We start from the raw sequence: 20,310 nt of genomic DNA, 5'->3' as shown, positions 1-20,310 counted from the left end.
GTTTGTTTTCCAGGTGAGACTGTGGAGATGAGAAGGTGATGGACACACATGATGGAATGGAATCCTCCTGCTGTGCTACAAACCCACTCTGCCCCGCCCTGCCCTGCACCTCCGCCGCGCCTGCCCATGCCAGCACTTCCTTCCTATGTTCTCACATCACACTCAAACTGGTGACACCACAGGAAAAGAAAGATACAAGATGTTGGAATGGCTGTTTCCATGGACACAATCTCCATAGTGACAATGTGGGGGAGGGGGGAGGGGTGGGCTGATGGGGAAACGGGGAGTTAAAAGGGTGGGATAAAAAATATATATATATAAATCTATTTTTAGTCTGGAAAGACTTTGTTTAAATGAAAGGTGCGCTATCCCTTTTGATTCTATTTTAAAATTATCTAGTTAACTCAAAATTTGTTCCAATGACAATGAAATTTAAATGTGAAATTGAACTGAACAAACTCATCTCATAAAGGATGGGGTGTGGCTTTGATCTTTAGCCTGTCTCACAACAATTCAGTGAACACTAGGCCCAGGACTGAAAGAGCAGACAAATGACAACCACCCTTCCCTTGGTCAGAATCTTCTCACAGGGGAAGTTTGGGGGAGGGGGGCAAAATGGGGATGGTCATTTTCAAAAGTGCGGGGAATGATGTTTAAACAAAAATAAATTTTTTTCTTTCCAGAAACACTATTTATTTATTTTTAATCTTTTTCTTTCTTTCTTTTTTTTTTTCTTTTTTTCTTTCTTTTTTTTTTTTTTTTTTTTTTTTTTTTTTTTTGCGGGGGGTGGGGTGGTGGTGTAATTGGCAGATGCCCCAACGTCATGGCTGTATCCTGGATCACTGTGGCCCCCACAGCCGCAGGTATACCTGAGGAGTGGCTTATCTCTGGCGCCCTCTTTCCTTGGCACATTCCATGTAGCTGGGACCCTTGGGGACTCACAGGATCCATGGAAACCATGGAGGCCCAGGCCTCTGCTGCTGAGACTAGCAAGGTCTGGGGAGAACTGTGGTGTGACCCATGTGGGCGGGCTAAGCTGACCAGAGCTAGCCACTTCATCACTTCTTTATTGCTTTTATTTTCAGAGTGGAAGAAGGGCTTGTCAGATATATGGCCCATGCTACATGATTCTTTATGTTGTATTGTTTTGATTTGTAAATTGTATAATTTTTAAATATATGAGTTTTAAAAAAAGAAAAAAGTACAAAAAAAATCTTGTTAAGGCCTTAAGAAGGGATATGTGCATCTTTCAGGGGTCACTCTGCCGTGGGGATAAAATAGCTGTTTTACAAACAGTTTTATTTAAAAAAAACAAAAATCAAAAAAATTAAAAAAAACAACCCGTAATAAACTTCATTTTAACCTTGTGTCCTTTTTCATTTACTCTAAGTGAATGTGTCTCTTCCTTCTCCAGGATGGGCATCTCAGGGGTCTATTGGCTCCGTCCCCCGGGGCTGCCATCAGTCCTGCTCCCTCTGTTCCCTCTCCTCTGGAAGGTGGGTGGTCCTGGCCAGCAAAGCTGAAACCAAACCCCAGGGTTCCTTGCCTCCTGTGGGGCCCATTCTGACTTTCTGCAAGTGACATGAGGGCATATTCAGCAGTAATTTTAAGGCAGTAATAAATTTAAGTAAATTTAAAATTGCAAAAGCATAATGTAATGTTAATGGACTTTTTTTTTTTTTTAAAGAAAACAAATATTGGAAATACTGTTTTTGAGTTGGAAGTAAGCAATTATGAGTTTTAATGTGCTCATCAGTTTGGGGTTGTAGAAATGGCAGGTTAGTTTTGCTCTGTGGATAGATTAAGCAGTGTGACCTGTCTTTCATCATACCTGTGTGGATGGTGGGGTGAATGTTGAGTGGTTCAGTGTCAGTTGTGGGACCGGGCTAAGCAGCTGGACAAGACTTGGATAGAAATGATGGCTTTTGAGCTGCACTTGATAGTAACCTGGATTAACACAGTTACAATGAGGTTGATAGATTTCAGGTGTCACAGACTAAGCCATAAAACTTGAAAAATGGGTATCTTGAGGAAAATAGTTTCCTGACAGCGGATGTTCGTCACTTTCCCTTTTGTTCTTTTGTTCCCTTTCCATTTGCTCGTGGTACCTGAGCACAGCTTCATTGGTGAGACTCAGAAATGACAGGTGGGCAGTGGCTCTCTTCATTTCCCGTGATGGCAGTTCCCACCTGTGAGGTGCCATGGCTGACTGCCTTTCAGCCCCTGCAGTTTCTGAGGTCAGCCCATGTGTGTTGTAATAGGTCTTGTGAAAGCAGTTTTAGGTTCACTGTTGCTTTGGACAGAAGATAAGCTCCCATGACCTTTATCCTGCCATCCCACTGTAGTTGTTGCACATTTGTTGTGAGGGGCAAAGCTGCGTGATACTGTCTCACATCAGGGTTTGCTCCTTGTGCCGTACGCTTCATGGGTTTACACAAACTTACACACCTTTACTATTTCTTACAAGACAGCTTGCTACCACCATAAAACAACTGTGCCAATTGCTCCTCCCCTTCCAAAACCGGACAGCCACTAGTCTTTTTGCCATCTTCACAGGCTTGCCTTGCCTTTTCCAGAGTGCTGTATAGTTAGTCGTACAATATACAGCCATTTCTGTCTGGCCGTTTCCAACTTAGTGATACACGTTTATGGTTCTTTCATTTATTTATGGCTACATAGCTCATTTCTTTGCTGCTGCCAAAAAATACTCTATTGTCTAAGATATGCCCAGTTTTTCCTACTTCCTGTTTGCCAAAGGACATCTTGATTGCATCCAGTTTAGGTAATTATGGGTTGTCATTAACTAAAATACTCCACAAAGGGGAGGTAGAACTTGTCAACACCATATCCAGACAGAGGTTAGGCATGGCCCGGGTGAGAGATGGGTCCGCCTACCCACCTCTAAAATTTTAACCCAGAATTGTTCCTGTCTAAAGGAAATGCAGGGACAGAGACTGCCTCACCTGGGGATCCGTCTCACATGCAGACACTAAACCCAGATACTATTGTGGATGCTTGCTAACAGGAGCCTGATACAGCTGTCTCCTGAGAGGCTGCCAGATCCTGACCTATAAGAGATGCAGAGCTCGCAGCCAACCATCTGAGGATGAGTTAGGGGAAGGAGCTGAAGGGGCCTTATCTTGGTATCAATGGGAGGGGAGGCCCTTGGTCCTGTGGAGGCTTGGTGCCCTAGTATAGAGGAATGCTAGGGTCCTGGGATGGGGGTGGGGTTAGGGTGGGGTAGGGGAGCACCCTCATAGAAGTAGGGTAAAGGGTGATGGGATAGGAGGTTTGCAGAAGGAACCAGGAAGGGGGATAACAAGAAATGTAAATGAGAAGCACAACTGGAGGACCTTTGAGAAAGGCTGTTATCAGATGGCCTGGATAAACAGCAAAGGAATCAAATTCCCTAAACAAAAATGTATTTGACTTAGAAAAAACAAACTTTAATTTTTGTTTATATATGACTGTGTCCTACTTGTGTGCCTAGTGCCTGTAGAAGGTCCTCTGGAACTAGATTTACAGAACAGTTGTGAGCTGTTAAGTGGGTGCAGGGAATTGAACCCGAGTCCTGGAAGATGAACCAGCACTTACTTAGCCATTGAACCGTTTCTCCAGGCACTCTTAAAATGCACATTAAAATTTTAGAGTTGTGATTTTTTTTTTAGAAGTCTGAATATTTTTTTCATGTTCTGCATCAAGACCCAAAATTTTGTCCTCTTGCTAAATAGAAACTGCGCATTAAATAACTCCTATGAGTTTGGGTCTACTTGGCAGTTTCCACTGCTTTTAATCTCTGGCTCCCCCCAGTGATGGTTGTTGGGAGTGCAGCTCAAGAGGCTGCTCATTTCTTTTTCTTCTTTCTAGTAATAACTTTTATTCACCAGTTGTAATTGTTCTTTTGTCGAGCCCCCCCCCCACCCCCCACTCCAGCTGAGGCCTTGTGTTTGCTAGGCAAGTGCTCTACCACTGACCTAAACTCCCAACTCTGAGGCTGCCCATTTCTTTTTTATTGTTTTTTTTATTAGATATTTGCTTTATTTACATTTCAAATGGTATCCCCTTTATGCCTTACCCCTCTGAAAACTCCCTATCCTGTCCTGTCCCCCCCCCCCCCAACACCAAATTTCCTGAGTTGCCTTCCTGTATTATGGGGAATCGAGCCTTACCAGGACCAATGGCCTCTCCTCTCATTGATGTCTGGAATGGTCATCTGCTACACATGTGGCTGGAGCCATGGGTCCCTCCATGTGTACTCTTTGGTTGGTGGTTTAGTCCCTGGGAACTCTGGGGGGTCCTGGTTGGTACATATTATTGTTCCTCCTGCAGGGCTGCAAACCTCTTCAGCTCCTCCGGGTCCTTTCTCTAGCTGCTCCATTGGGGACCCTATGCTCATTCTATTGGTTGGCTGTGAGTCATGGGTATTTTGATCCACTTTCCCATAAGGATCAAAGTATCCTCACTTTGGTCTTCCTTCTTGAGCTTCATGTGGTCTGTGAGTTGTATCTTGGGTATTCTGAGCTTTTGGGCTAATATCCACTTATCAGTGAGTGCATACCATGTGTGTTTTTTGTGATTGGGTTACCTCACTCGGGATGATATCTAATTCCATCCATTTGCCTAAGAATTTCATGAATTCATTGTTTTTAATAGCTGAGTAGTACTCTACACATTTTCTGTATCCATTCCTCTGTTGAGGGACATCTGGATTTTCTCCAGCTGCTTTCTAGAGGCACTCAGAGCTATGAGTTTTCCTCTTACCACTACTTTCATTGTGTCCCATAAGCTTGGGTATGTTGTGCCTTCATTTTCATTAAATTCTAAAAAGTCTTTATTTCTTCCTTGACCAAGTTATTGTTGAGTAGAGTGTTGTTTAGTTTCCATGTGTTTGTGGGTTTTCTGTTTTTGTTGTTATTGAAGATTAGCATATTTCAATCTTATATCTGCTGAGGTCTGTTTTGTGATCGAGTATATGTTCAATTTTGGAGAAGGTACCATGAGGTGCTGAGAAGAAGGTATATTCTTTTGTTTTAGGATAAAATGTTCTATAGATATCTGTTAAATCTATTTGGTTCATAACTTCTGGTAGTTTCACTGTGTCTCTGTTTAGTTTGTGTTTCCCTGATCTGTCTGTTGATGAGAGTGGGGTATTGAAGTCTCCCACTATTATTGTGTGAGGTACAATGTTTGCTTTGAACTTTAGTAAAGTTTCTTTTATGAATGAGGGTGCTCTTGTATTTGGAGCATAGATGTTCAGAATTGAGAGTTCTTGGTAGATTTTTCCTTTGAGTATGAAGTGACCTTCCTTATCTTTTTTGATTACTTTAGGTTGAAAGTCAATTTTATTTGATGTTAGAGTGGCTACACCAGCTTGTTTCTTGGGACCATTTGCTTGGAAAATTGTTTTCCCCTCTTATTGCTCTCTCTCATTGCTCTTGCCTCTTGGCACTCTCACCTCTCTGCCCCTCTTGGACTCTCCTCCCCTTCCCCCTCCACTCTCTTTCTCTTTCTCTATGCCTCTCTAACTCCCATCCTCTGCCCTAAATAAACTCTATTTTATATATATATATATATATATATATATATATATATATATATATATATATATATACACACACACACATACATACATACATACATACATACATACATATATATTGCCTAAGGTGAGTTTCCTGTATGCAGCAAAATGTTGGATCCTGCTTATGTATCCAGTCTGTTAGTCTATGTCTTTTTATTGGAGAATTGAGTCCATTGATATTTTGTATTAAGAGATATTAAGGAGAAGTAATTGTTGCTTCCTATTATTTTTGTTATTAGAGGTGGAGTTATGTTTGTGTGGCTCTCTTCTTTTTGGTTTGTTAAGCGATTCATTTTTTGCTTTTTCTAGTGTGTAGTTTCCCTCCTTTTGTTGGTGTTTTCCATTCATTATCCTTTGAAGGGCTGGATTTGTAGAAAGATATTGTGGAAGTTTGTTTTTGTCATGGAATACCTTAGTTTCTCCATCTACGGTTGTATTAGTCTGAATTCTCTAGAGTCACAGAACGTATGGGCAGTCTCTATATAGTTAGGGAATTTGTCGATGACTTACAGTCTGTAGTCCAACTCCCCAACAATGGTCAGCAGCAGCTGTGGATGGAAGTCCAAGGATCTAGCTGTTGCTCAGTCCCACGAGGCAAGCAGGCAAGGAAGAGTGAGTCTTCCTTCTTCCAATGTCCTTATATAGGTCTCCAGAAGAGGGTGTAGCCCAGATTAAAGGCTGTAGGTCTCCAGCAGAGGGTGTGGCCCAGATTAAAGGTGTGTACCACCCGCACCTTTAATCCCAGATGATCTTGGACTCAGAGATCTCCTTGTCTTAATCTTCTGGAATTCATAGCCACTATGCTTCAAGATCTCCATGCCAAGATCCAGGTCAGAAACTTATATCTCTGAGCCTCCAGATTAGGATCATAGGTGAGCCTTCCAATTCAGGATTATAGTTCATTCCAGATATAGTCAAGTTGACAACCAAGAATAGCCACTACAATGGTAATTGAGAGTTTTGCTGGGTATTGTACCCTGGGTTGGCATTTGTGTTCCCTGCCCAGGATCTTCTGGCTTTCATAGCCTCTGGTGAGAAGTCTGGTGTAATTCTGATGGGTCTGCCTTTATATGTTACTTGATCTTTTTCCCTTACTGCTTTTATTTAATATTGTTTGTTTAGTGCATTTGGTGTTTTATTTATGTGACAGAAGTTTCTTTTCTGGTCCAATCTATTTGGAGTTCTTTAGGCTTCTTGTATGTTCATGGGCATCTCTTTAGGTTAGGGAAGTTTTCTATAATTTTGTTGAAGACATTTACTGGCCCTTTATGTTGGAAATCTTCTATCTCCTATTCCTATAATTCTTAGGTTTGAACTTCTCATTGTGTCCTGAATTTCCTGGATGTTTTGGGTTAGCTTTTTGCATTTTGCATTTTCCTTGACTGTTTTGTCATTGCTTTCTATGGTATCGTCTGTATCTGAGATTCTCTCTTTTATTTCTTGTATTCTGTTGTTGATGCTTGCAGCCATGACTCCTGACATCTTTCCTAGGTTTTCTATGTCCAGAGTTGTTTCCCTTTGTGATTTATTTTTTTTCTACCTCCATTTTTAGTTCCCAGATGGTTTTGTTCAATTCCTTCACCTATTTGGTTGTGCTTTCCTGTAATTCTTTAAGGGCTTCTACCTGTTTAACTGTGTTCTCCTGTATTCCTTTAAAGGAGTTATTTATGCCCTTCTTGAAGCCACAGCATCATGAACTGTGATTTTAAATTCAAGTCTTGCTTTTTCCGTTGTGTTGGGCTATCCAGGACTTGCTGTTGTGGGATAATTGGGTTCAGATGGTGCCGTGTTGCCTTGATTTCTGTTGGTAATGTTCCTGTGTTTGCCTTTCATCTGGTTATCTCTGGTGTTAGTTGGTCCTGCTGTCTCTGGCTGGTGCTTGTCCCTTCTATGGGCCAAGCACCCCTGGGTAACCGGCTCTTCCCTAGCACAGAGTGCTGTGGCTCTGCACAACTCGTGGGTGCAGGTGGAGCCCAGACAGACCCTGTCCCAGCTGCTCTGCCACTCCTGTTTTTCCTGTGCTCCTGGCTCTACCTGCCTGCTCAGTTGCTAGAGAGAAATTGGGGGCCTCACTTCCAAACCCAGGAGTCAAATCACTCCTTGCAGAGTACTTCAGCTGCCTCTTTCTTTCTTTCTTTCTTTCTTTCTTTCTTTCTTTCTTTCTTTCTTTCTTTCTTTCTTTCTTTCTTTCTTTCTTTCTTTCTTTCTTTTTTTTTTTTTTTTTTTTTTTTTTTTTTTTTTGGTTTCTTGAGACAGGGTTTCTCTGTGTAGTCCTGGCTGTCCTGGAATTCACTCTGTAGTCCAGGCTGGCCTCGAACTCCAGAAATCCACCTGCCTCTGCCTCCCAAGTGCTGGGATTACAGGCGTGCGCCACCACGCCCGGCTAGCTGCCCATTTCTTAAGCTCAACATTTGGCACTCTTGTGGGGGAAGAGCTGGGAATTGGAACTTTCCTTCCATTGACATGGTTATTCCCCAAACAAGGGAAGAAATACAATAAAAATGATCAAACTGTCCTCTTAATGGATCTACACTGGCTAGCTACTACTGCTTCGCAACTGGTTTCTAGAAGACACAATAGTGTTTGGGTTATATAGGGCTCTCTGAAGCCTGTGTAGGGCTCAAGTGTAGACCTAATCTACCTCATAGCTACAGTATTTTGAAGTTCAATGTCTCATAACAGTTTCCAGAGGGCCCACCAGTACACTGTACACTTAATCCCATGACATGGGTCCCAGAGCATGGGTAGTTTCAGTTACTCTAAAGCAAATCAGTATTGGCCATTAATAGACTATGATGTGCAAGCAGAGCAGAGTTGCAGCTCAGAGCAAATGGTGTTCCGTACAGTGCAATACTTGCTATCAATTATGCTCTTGTAGCATGCAAACACCTGCCTCTGAGGACCTTGGGGAGGACTAATGAGTTGGCACGTGATGTGGGAACAGCAGTGCCTGGCACATAAGTAGATATGTACCAATTTCTTGGAAGGCACAAGCCTCACTCTTTAATTTTCCTTGTGGTTGGCCCATCGTAACCACAGGCCTTTGGCATAAGGAGAATACCACTCTCCATGTGCCATTAAAATGACTTGGGTGGGGGGGAGACTTGACACACACAAAGTAAAGGTAAATGAAGATTGATTTGCATTTGAAAAGCACCTGGACCATCCTTTAGATGTCAGTTCTCTGACAGTGACCAGAAGTTTCATTCCACGGTTACATCTAAGAAGTCCCTAGGTTGTGAGTAGTCTTCCCTTCTTAATCAACTGAATGACTTCAGACTTGTTCTAAAGATTATGTAGACTCTAGCTACCTTCCTCTCACTGTTGTTTGCTTGTTCACACTGGCCATTCTACTAGCACTTGTTGCCATAACTAGGTATCTTAGTCTTTACTTCCAATCAGCACCTCATTCTTTGCAAACAGGACCAGTGGTTCTTGGGCCATGGAGCCTAGCCTGCCCAGCCTATTTTTCCTTCCTTCTACCTTCATGCTCTCTAGCACAGCAGGTTCTCAACCTGTGGGTTGCAACCCCTTTCATTCGTGTGTGTGTGTGTGTGTGTGTGTGTGTGTGTGTGTGGTCATATGAGCCTTCACAGGAGTCACATATCAGATACAGATACTAACAATTCATGACAACAGAATTACAGTTACGAAGTATCGACAAAATTTTTTTGGGTGGGGCTCACCACAGCATGAGGAACTGTATTGAAGGGTTGCAGCATTAGGAAGATTGAGAGCTGCTGCTCTAGCATTCCAGTTAACAGCTTGACTTAGCTCCTTTATGAGGAACAAAGAGCCTAGGCAGTGCTAATATTTCCTTCCTTATCATGAGTGACTGGAGTAAGAACCAAAATGTGTCCCCAAAGAATCCTAGAAGCAGCCATGGGGCTGCAGACTGGGCTGTGGCCTCTGGTCATATCCACAGCCCTCTTTTTGCAGGTGGTGGGCCTGATTGATACCTAACCTGTCTGCTATCCTCCTAAGCCCTGTGCCACTTCCTCAGCTAGGTAACCTCCTGCAAGTAGAGTTTGAGAACATGCTTGTACAAAGTGAGGAAGTTCATGATAGAAGGCAGCAGAGGTCGAGGTGACCTTAGCAGTAAACAGTAAATCCACAAACACCCCCAAAAGAAAGAGATTACAGGACCTGAAAATGGTGCACTTCCAAGAGTAGACGTATAGAAAGACAAACAGGGTAGGCTGTGCTTCAGATTTGGCATCCAGTCAGACACAGAACTTATCAGTCCTAAACCCTTGATCCTATTGGAGGAGGTCTTGATGGTGGGGAAGAGATGTTAGGGCTAGTGCAACATTTCAGTCAGGATAAGAGGTGCTGTGGCAGATCAAATCTCTTGGTGTCACATAGGTCTTGTATCTCAAGGAACTGAGGGCAGGTGTACTGGTTCTGGCAAGGTCTCTGCTGAGCAAGTATATCTTGTAACAGTCCTTTGCTGAACTTAAATGATAGACTTTATGACAAGCCATTAATCCAAGGAAACGAGCCAATATAGGGTCAAGAGTTCTAAAACTTGAAACAGAAGTCAAGATTCAGGAAAAAAAGTGATAAGAATTCTATACTTGTGGAAACCCACAACAGTTTAGAATCAAATGAATCAAAGGAAGTATCAGTACATATCAAATACAAGGGAGGAGTATCTGTGCATGAAGAACCAAATTGGAAGGCATCAGAGGACTAGGCACAGATGGTCTGATACTAGATATTGACAACTAGCTCAGGTAGTAGCAACATCTCATAAAAAATCAGAGATAGAAAATTCACCCCAGAATACTAATTCCACAGAAGGAAAATACAACAAACACTTTATATTCATCCTTACCCTGTATACTACAAATTCTTCTGCATTTATGCCAATGCCATGTGGCTTTTTTTTACTATAGCTCTGGAGTACAAATTGAAATCAGAAATTGTGAGCCTCCAGAAATTATTTTATTGTTCAAGATGGTTTTGGCCACCATTGTTTTCCTACTGTTGTGCTTATGATGTTAAGAATTGTCCTTTCGGTACACACTTCATGTCATAGTGTTGGGTTTTGGTGACTGTTTATAGGATGAATCCCCAGGTAGGCAGTTGCTGGATGGCCTTTACTTCAGACTCTGCTCCACACATTGCCTCCCTTATTGCTTCTGTGAGTATTATGTTCCCTTTCTCAGAGGAACCATAGTACCCTCACTTAAGACCTCCTCCTTGAGCTTCCTGTGCTGGGTGAACTGTAAATTGTTTATTTTGAGCTTTTGGACTAGCATCCGCTTATTAGTGAGTGCATACCATGGGCATTCTTTTGTGACTGGGTTACCTCGTTCAGGATGACACTTTCTAGTTCCATCCATTTGCCTAAGAATTTCATGAATTTATTGTTTTTAATAGCTGAATAGTACTCCATTTTGTATATGTTGTCAAACCACAGGCAACAGATCTCATGCTGATGATGCAGTTCAGTGGTAGAGCATTTGCTCTACATATCTTAGGCCCTGGGGACAGTAAGAGCAACACAGCAGAAAGCGCCTGTGGAAGGTTTGGAAGCAGGCCTGGTTCTTACTGTCTGCTGGGTATCTTCCCTTGTAAGTGCTCTTCCACTTTGACTGCAGCACTGCTTCAAAGAGCTGATCAGCTTACAGGTAGCCTGGAAGGGAAGCCAGTGTGGCCAACACACAGCAGCAGGAATGCTGGTAAAGATGAAGAGAACACCTTAGATCACCTACCAGTTCACACTTAGATCATCCAAGTTCACACTTGGGAGTGTGTGAACATCTGGGCTATAGTCACAGATCCAGAGGCAAAGGGCTGGATGTGTATGGGGCAGTAAAGATGGCACAGAAGGGCCAATGACCAGGACAGACACTAATGTAGTCAAGCAATACAGCAAAAGCCATTGGATTCTATGGTGGAGACATAGTATGTAGAAGGAACCCAGAAGAGGAAAGGTGTTGGGAGTGGAGCACACTGCCCAGTGTACTTGCTTACATGCACACCACATGTGGTGCTTCATGGACTAGAAGTGACATGGATTATGTGTTGACCTTCCATAACTTCAGCCTGGGCAAAAAGCAAGTGGAGCAGTGGATAACTGAGACTGTACTAGCTGATAGGCCTGTGGGCGGTAGACTGAAGGACACAAGGAAGGGAGAAGAGAGGCACCAAAGTGTTAGATAAGGTTAACCTAACCCACATCCTCACTTCCAGGACACCCCTCTAACATAATCTTCGCATGGATCAGCCCTTAACACAGAGATAGGAGAATGTCCTAATCCTCAACTAAACTAGTGTGGTTCATCCCTCATCTACTACTGATGCCTGTGTCTCATTAGGATGCTGGGTCCGTGGGAAGAAAACATGAAGGTGGACGTTGGGTTCTTTTGCAAGGTACCATGGTCACCATAGTGTCTCATGTGGAACAATCTCCATGCACGTAGAACCTCATCAGAAGAGGCTATTCAGATATGTGGTGGAAAGCTAGAGTTGGAAGAAAAAGCATGGCTGCAAACCCTGAATCATGTGACACTTGTGGCTGCTAGCATTGGCTTGACCAGATATCCACAAAAGTGACGGACATCTTTCTCACATAGATCAGCCCTTAACATGGAGATAGAATGTCGGGTGAAGTCCCCTGTACTTCAGACCACTGAGGCAATATGCTGTTTCTCAAGGCCATGTCCAAAAGGAGGCTGATGGTATTATGGGGCAGGTATGGCTTCCACAAATGTCACACCAGGCCTGCATGTCTTACCAAAAGCTATGATTCGTGAGATGTAGCACTTTGGAGATACAATACTAGTGAATTTATCCCATGGGACATTTTGTGAAATTGAAATACAGGGTTTCCACCTGGGCAGTGGTGGGTGCACGCCTTTAATCCCAGCACTTGGGAGGAGGCAGAAGCAGGTGGTTGGTTCTCTTAAGTTCAAGGCCAGCCTGGTCTACAGACCAAGTTCTAGGACAGGGCTACAAAGAGAAACCCCATCTCAGAGAGAGAGAGATAGAGAGAGACAGAGAGGGAGGGAGGGAGAGAGGGAGAGAAAGAGGGAGAAAGGGAAAAAGAGAGGGAGGAAGGGAATAAGAGGGAGGGAGGGAGGAGAGAGAGAGAGAGATTATGTATGGACTCTCCTCCCTAGCATAGCCACACCAAATTCTGAATTTCCAGCATATTGATACGAGTGGTTGTACACTCTGGCCATTGCCCTCAGAGTTCCCAGGGAAGTGGGATAACAAATGAAATCAAGTGACAGGATTGTAGAAAGCATAGTCAAGGGGTTGGGCAAGGAGAACTACAGGGCTCTTCTAAGGTAGCAAGAAGCTTCTAGATGCAGTTTATGCTATAAACTTAGCAGGTAGGATTTTGGTATTCCCATTGACCCAAGGTTTATCATACTCTGTGCCTCCTGCCAGGAGACACTTAATCACCAACCTGTCCTTGGTGCTGAAGAATGAGAGCTCCTGGGAGACACCCTACCAGTCTCCATCCTGAACATTTCTGGAATCTGAGGGCCACCTTATAAAGCAAGAAACATTCATGCCATACTCAGCAAGTGTCTAGATTACCTGCATCTCCACACCTTTTCTAGGATATCGGACGATGGAGCCAAATCCCAGGCTGATTGAGCTCACTTCCAGGCTGCTTCGCCGGCCTCAGAGAGCCCCTTCCTTTAGTTTCTTGGTGTCCACTGGACAGTCCAGCACAGTGATCATGGCAACTTTAACATTTCCAGTTAGCCCAAGCTCCTACCAGCTGTGTACAGTCATACACCAGCAGGGGTAAGAAGTCCAGATTGATGTATAATAAACAAGTATTAAGACAGCCATTTGCTTTCCTGGTTCAGCTTCAATTCATACCTGTTGGGCTCTCAGACAACAATCTACAGTCAGCACTTAGCTAACTGCATCACTCCTCCATAACGAATGACTTGGATGATAGGAAAATGAGTGTACTGTATAGCAAGATCAGTGGCATGCAGTGCATGAGGCTAATGGGAGCTGTATGGAGAATTTAAGAGCTGTCTGCCTCTCCTACACACAATAACTAACAGTGAGTAATAAGAGAGGCAGCAAGGAAGAAGAGACACCTGTGCTGATGTCCACCAAGTGACACCTAACCCACACAGACACACCCATCAATGACTGCAGGCAGAAGTCAATTTAAAAGGAAAAATACCCTGAACCCCTGTTTTTAAACAATAGTTCTCCATTCCTTACCCCATCCAGCTGCTAACAACCACTGGGTTTATCTGAATTTACATAGTGGAATCCCATATTTCATTTTCTTTTGTGGGTAGTTTATCTCACCTCAGGTTCATTCACCTTGTATGTAGCTGATTTCAGTACTCTTGTTTAAGGGTAAAACAACATTTCATTGTATAAATATATAGTAGTCCACAAAATCTACTCTTCTCTTCATTTTATTTAGTTGTTTGGACAGCCACCATCTAAAAACATTACATAGAAAATTTGAAACATTTTCATCTTTAGATTTTTGAGTCACAATAATACATGATTGCATTTGACCTCTTCAGTCACACTCACTATGTACGTGAATGAGGCCTTTTCCAAAATATTCAGCTTCTACAGTATACTGATTTATTGGTCACTCCAACAGATGATCACTTTACAGAGGGCTCTGTTATCACCTTTAACGCAGGGTCAAAGTGTCAGCATGTAAGGAATAAAGCCACAGAGAACTAATGTCACATCACAATGCCTGTCCTTCTCACCTCGTCACCTGGACAGGGTGTCGTCTCCTATCATCCCATGAGAAGTTGTGCAGCAACTTGAGAGACCATGTTCAAAGGCTCCCATTGTCTCTATTGCCATCATTTCTCTGTGCATACTGTTGAGTTCTTGCTGCCTCACTAATGTAGCACTTGATCTTTATTATAGTTCAGTGTGCATAAGAAAAGCCATAGTATGCTTTATGGTTTAGTTCTGTCAGCCATTTTAGGGTGGTCTTGGGGATTCGTCCTGTAGAAAAGGGGAACTACTGCTACTGCTCCATGGTTTTTGCTTATGCACTCATCCGTCAGTGGACACTTGTGAACTATGTGGCTGTGAGCATGGATGTCCAACGATCCTTTCTGGGAACCTCCTTTTCCTTCTCTATGTTCGAGGGAACTCCTGGGTGATGATATCCTTAGTTTTGTTGGAGAGTTACAATTGTCCTCAGTGCCCATTTATACTCTGTGAAGAATACACAAGGCTTTGCAAGCTCTCCTCCTGGAAGCCTGTGTTTCTAAGACTGTTTGGATAGAAGCCACATTAATGAATGTAACAGTGTAGTTATGGCCTCATTGTCCTAATAATAAATGACATTGGGCATTGTTTATGTGCTTATTGGTTGTTTGCTTTGCAGACATGTCTGTGTAAGCCTTTGGCTCATATTTGCTTCAGATATCTGACACATATTTTTATTTCTGAGTATTACTGTCTTGTCACATCTGGATTGTCATGTTTCCCCCTCCTGTGTTTTCTCTTCCCCTCTTTTGACAATGACCATTTTAAAGAACATTTATTTTTTTATTTAGGTGTGTGTGTGCCACATGTGCAGGCAGAGGTAAGAAGAAGTGGGCTCAACCAGAAGGAAATGGAACATTCTTTCCATAATGTGGCTCCAAGAGATCGAACTCAGATTGGGCCAGGTTGCAGGTGTTCACCACCAAGTCATCTCATCAACCAGGCAGTGACCTGTGAGACACAGAAGTTATTAGCTATTAAAAAACCAATTTGGCTGGGCAGTGGTGGTGGATACCTTCGATCCCAGCATGTGGGAGGCAGAGGCAGGTGGATCTCTGAATTGAGGCCAGCCTAGTCTACAGATGGAGTTCTAGGACAGAGAAACCCTGTCTCACTCACTCACCTTGTCTTCAGTTCTTTGATATGCGTGCTACTGTGTCCTATGCAAGCGGCCACCAACAACTCAGTACTGAAGCTTCTGTCCCAAGGCGTTTTCTCGAAGTTTATGGGTGAGCCTGTACTTTCAGGTCTTTGATCCATTTAAACTTCATTTTTGTGTGTGTTACTAGCTTTTCACCAAGCTTCATTCTTATTGGGTTTCCCAGTGCCATTTCTTGCTAAAACTGTTTTCTGTATGGAACTCATCATTTGACCATATATATTACACCAGGTACTCACTCTGGAAAGTACACTAGGCAATTTCCTCATGCAGTTCACAGAGTCTTAGCAATTCAGACTTAAATGGTGGGTCCTACTGTATACAAGCAGTGGAAGGAAGAGCCTGCTGCTCTGAGGCTACCAAGCATGTCACTACACTGAATGCACAGGGAATGGTGACAGTGGCATTGAAGCTGTTTGGCAGCATGTGTGGTCTCTTGATACTCTATACAAATTTTAGGAATTGTAATCTGATAGGAACTGTATAAGTACAGTGTGGGTGGGAGAAAGAAATAGTTCAGCACGATTATGATGTTATACTACTACATACATGTGGCCTTTCATTGAAAGACATGGGTCACATGACTGTCCTTGAGGGCTGATTTCTAGGAGGTCTCCTTTGGTGTATATCTTCTTTGCATAGTACTATGATTAGGGTCATATACATAATACAGAACATTGGTATGACAGGATATTTTGGCTGAATTATATCAAAAGTGGTGCATTCTCAGTGGTAACCACTCCTCATACATTTTAGTCTTGTTTGACTTGTTCATTGAAATGATGTCTCATTAGGTTGCTCAGGCAGTCCTGGGTAGTCTCTAAACATAATTCAAAACCCTAAGTATTGAGATCACAAGAATGTATCACACACTTTGCATACTCCAGATTTTGATTGTTACCCTCTTAGCCCAACTGTGTCAGCAAGAACCTCTGGGGGATGATGGTCAGGAACTAGTTATAGCTGTCAGCTGGCTCCAGTTTCTCAAGGATGAATGTCTAAAGCTCTGCATCATTCCATGGTACTGTCATGTAGGTTAGCGTGTGAAGTGCATTGTGGCTTATACAGTGGGTCTTCTGGGATTTGGCCCTGTCATGAACCCTGGTACATACTAAGACAGAAATTATACACTTTTCATTTTGCTTTTAGATACAGGGCTGCTCTCTGAATCTGGATCTCACCAATGTGGCTAGAGGTAGTAAAGCCCAGGGTCTTTCTGTCTCCCCAGGTACAGTGCTGGATTACAAGCATTGCTGGGTCCTGGGGATGTGAACTAAGGTCCTTCTGTTTAGGTAGCAAGTTGTTTACCAATTAAGCCATCTTTACCTCCAAACTATCAGTTTTTTGAAAATCTTTTGCAGCATTTGTGGTCTCTTGATATTCCATATAAATTTTTAGGGATTTTGTAATCTGGTAGGAATTGCATGTACTGCTTAGATTCCATTCCTTCCAGTTCATGAACAACAAAGCAAGGCTTCCTGTTTTAATATTCTCTTTAAATTTTTACTTCTTTAGTCAGGCAATGCTGGTGCACTCCTTTAATCCCAGCACTCAAGAGGCAGAGGCAGGCACGTCTTTTTGAGTTCAAGGCCAGCCTGGTCTACAGAGTAAAGTCAGGCCAGCCAGGACTACACAGAGAAACCCTGTCTCAAACATCAAAAACAAAGCAAAAGATGTTTTTACTTCTTTGATGCATTCCATTTACATATTGTTCAGTTACTTCTGATGATTTTGTAGGTTATTTATTTTGTATGTGTGTGTGTGTGTGTGTGTGTGTGTGTGTGTGTGTGTGTGTGTGTGTGTGAAATATAAGGAAATGAATGCACATGTGTGAACATCTTCATTTCTGTGTTGAAGCCAGTGGTCAGGTTGAATATCTTCTTGAGTCCCTCTCCACCATATTGAACTTGGAGCCCACTCCATGAGGTAGACTGACTCACCAGCAGCTCTGGGCATCCTCCCTTTTCTGCCTCCCTAGCACTGGGATTGTGGAAGTGTTTGGAGAATCTAGATGCTAGGAAATGAACTCATGTCCTCAGCTTACACATCAAGCACTGTACTGTAAGAGTCACTACCCTGTCCTAGCATAGTTACTCTTTTTGATGCTAGTTTATGTGTAATACTGCTTGCCATTCTATTCTCTTTAAATTTTTATTCATTGTTATTTCATATAGCATATCATTGTTAGATTTGGAAAGAACGAGTGTTTTTTTGTGTGTTGACTTTTTGCCTTTGCTGAAATTGTTTGATGTTCTCAGATGGTATTGTGAAACATTCCCTGTTTTCTGTATGCACAATTATATCATCTATGATCAAAGATCATGCTCTTTCTTCCTACCTGGGATCTTTTGTCTCAGGTGAGACATGCTCAGAACCAAGAGCCACTGCTGTGCCCACTGTCATATTTCATTTGAGTTCAGATTTTCATGAGGCTGATGACCCTGCCCCACCTACAAGTAAACAGTGCCACAGGGGAACCTGATTCATGGTTGCTGGGCATTGCCCCACACCCCAACCCCTTGGACTATGTTCTTTGTGATTATAAGTCACAGGCCCTATCTAGATTCCAGAACAATTTTGCCAACTGCAACTACTTCTTCAGCATGGGAGGTGGAAATGTAGGTTGGCCCATGTCATGCATCTGCTCAGCAGTTTGTGTGCATTTTAGGAATAAAAAAAATCCAGGAATTATATCTGAGGTTGATTCACAATATTTTACATTTCTTTACTTGCCAACTGCATCATCTCAAGCATTGGTTCTGTGGTTTGAGATTTCATAGGTAACAGCCTGTGCTAATGGACCACAGTTCTGCTATGACCTTGCACCATGAGGGGTACAGTAACCATTGGGGATGAAAGTGTCACCAACCCTAGTCAACCACTAGCCAAACTTTGCCCCAACTAAGCTTTCCAAAGGTGACACTCAAGAGTCACAATCATCCTAATGAGTCACTTCCCACTTCCCAGGATGCTTAGGGAAAGAAGGAACACCTAGAGATGGCTTTGAGACTCACTGCTGGTGGTCATTTCAATGAAACAAGGCAGAGTGATGGCAGGAAGGGAAATAAACAGAGTTCAGGGGAGATGCGCCCAGGTTGCATCTATCCTCTTTCAGTGGAGTCCAAAGGACAGCGATCAATTACCTGTTGACATGCGTTCAGAGAATTGCAAACCTGGGAGCGCTGCTGCTCACTGGTGGCAAGGGACTCAGCTTCCTCTTGTGGACATGGCACACCTGTGCTGCTGACATGACTGTTCAGACCCCAGTCCCCCTAAAGGCACATGATCCTGACAGACCACAGTTGTCCACATGGCTGTGAGGATGAAGGGATGCTAACAGTGGTTAGCAGAGCATCCAGGTTTCTCCCAAGAGCTGGTAAGAAACCAGGGCACTCTTTAGAGCATACAGTGTATGACACCCTGCACCTATCTATATACTCATCTCACAGGGCTCACTTCCGTATAGCAGCAAAATCAGGCCTGAATTGTTCCATCCCACATTGGAGGCCACCACCCAGTCAGCACCATATATGACACCCCAAAGAGGTAGAGACTGCTACAGGAGGGACGGTCCTGTATTAACCTCCATATACTTGTTTTGCTTGATCCTGTGTCATCCCAGAAGAAACTTACCTGCCTAAGCTTTCAGTAACTGCATATCAGTTGTCTCACATCTCCCACCACTGTCATGTACCTATGTTGGCTCCTGTACTGTGTAGCAGTTCCTTATGGGCCAGGATGAAGCTAGAGAAAACTTGATATTCATCATTCCAAGTTGCCATCTGACCATAATTCAGCTGGGCAGGGCCAAGAGGAATAGGCAGGAACATGCAGTGAGATGGGGGTTGGGGTGTGGGGAGGGAACCTGCCCACCCAGCCCACAGACCTCTGGCATGAGGGAAGCACTGTTTTACCTCTCTCCATGTAGAAGACTGTCAGGGGCACAACTGACCCACCAAGAAACCAAGGGTGAAAAAGAGGCAGGCCATCCTGTGAGAAGTACTTGGTCCAACCTATAGGCCTCTGGGACTCTCAACAATTATTGACAGTTTCTCAGCTTTCTCAGATCTGACCTAAGATGCTTCCAGGTTCTGAGTCTGGCCTTCCGTTGATTAAATTAGCAGCTTCAGAATGAAACACACAACCTCAGGGGCTGCAGCTACCGTCTTCTCACCACCCCTCACCACAAAACCAGTCAGTGGCATTTGCTGTCACAGTTGGGTGCTTTGTCCTGCAGTGTCTGTTAGTTCCTTGTGTCCTGAAAACAATGTGCTCTTTGAGCCTCCAGGATAGTCTTATATCCCTGTGTGTGGCAGTATTCACAAGTATCTCAAAAACACTGCCCATGTGGCATGAAGAAGACACCTTTCCATCCCTCTTTAGATGACTATTTGTCCAGAGCTTGATATAACAAGAAGCCAAGAGTGAATAAAATTAGATAGTGGTCTCCATTTGACAACCACCTGGACTCCTAGCTGGCCTTTCCAGGATTCTATTGAAGTTGGTAACAAATGTTCAGCTTTGAAAGCTGAGAGCTAAGAAGTTCCCAGGTTTTGAATTTGGCTTCCCTCGAGAGTTGAATGACCTTCCACCTGTTCTCCAGGTTCCACAGGCTGGCGCCTCCTTCTTCACACTGCCTCTCCCTCACCTTCATCAGCTAGCCACAGAAGCCACTTCAGTGGCCCTTGCTTCACAGTGACAGTGCCCCTGGTGTCAGTCAGACCTCGTGTCCTACTAGCCAAGGGTTCCATGAAGCCTCCAAAAGGTCTTGTTCCATTCTGAGAAAGTGTCCTCAGGCCCCTCAGATATTTGACCATGTGGCAAATCAGTC

The 20,310-nt window shown here is 43.4% G+C and overlaps 1 protein-coding gene across 3 annotated transcripts in view; it reads left to right on the top strand.

Annotated features, from left to right (window-relative positions):
* Positions 1-1,367, top strand: part of Tcf20 (transcription factor 20) — an 88,993-nt gene extending 87,626 nt beyond the window's left edge. For all 3 annotated transcript variants that reach the window (XM_052161711.1, XM_052161710.1, XM_052161709.1), the window contains one exon: positions 14-1,367. In XM_052161711.1, the coding sequence (XP_052017671.1) occupies positions 14-31 (18 nt within the window). In that variant the 3' untranslated portion in view covers positions 32-1,367. The remainder of the gene's footprint in view (positions 1-13) is intronic.
* The last annotated feature ends 18,943 nt before the right edge of the window (positions 1,368-20,310 follow it).

Source organism: Apodemus sylvaticus, chromosome 17 (genome assembly GCF_947179515.1).
Source record: "Apodemus sylvaticus chromosome 17, mApoSyl1.1, whole genome shotgun sequence".
In the NCBI taxonomy this organism is placed as follows: domain Eukaryota; kingdom Metazoa; phylum Chordata; class Mammalia; order Rodentia; family Muridae; genus Apodemus; species Apodemus sylvaticus.
The sequence above is the reverse complement of the archived record's forward strand: the minus strand, read 5'-3'. Positions and strand labels throughout refer to the sequence as shown.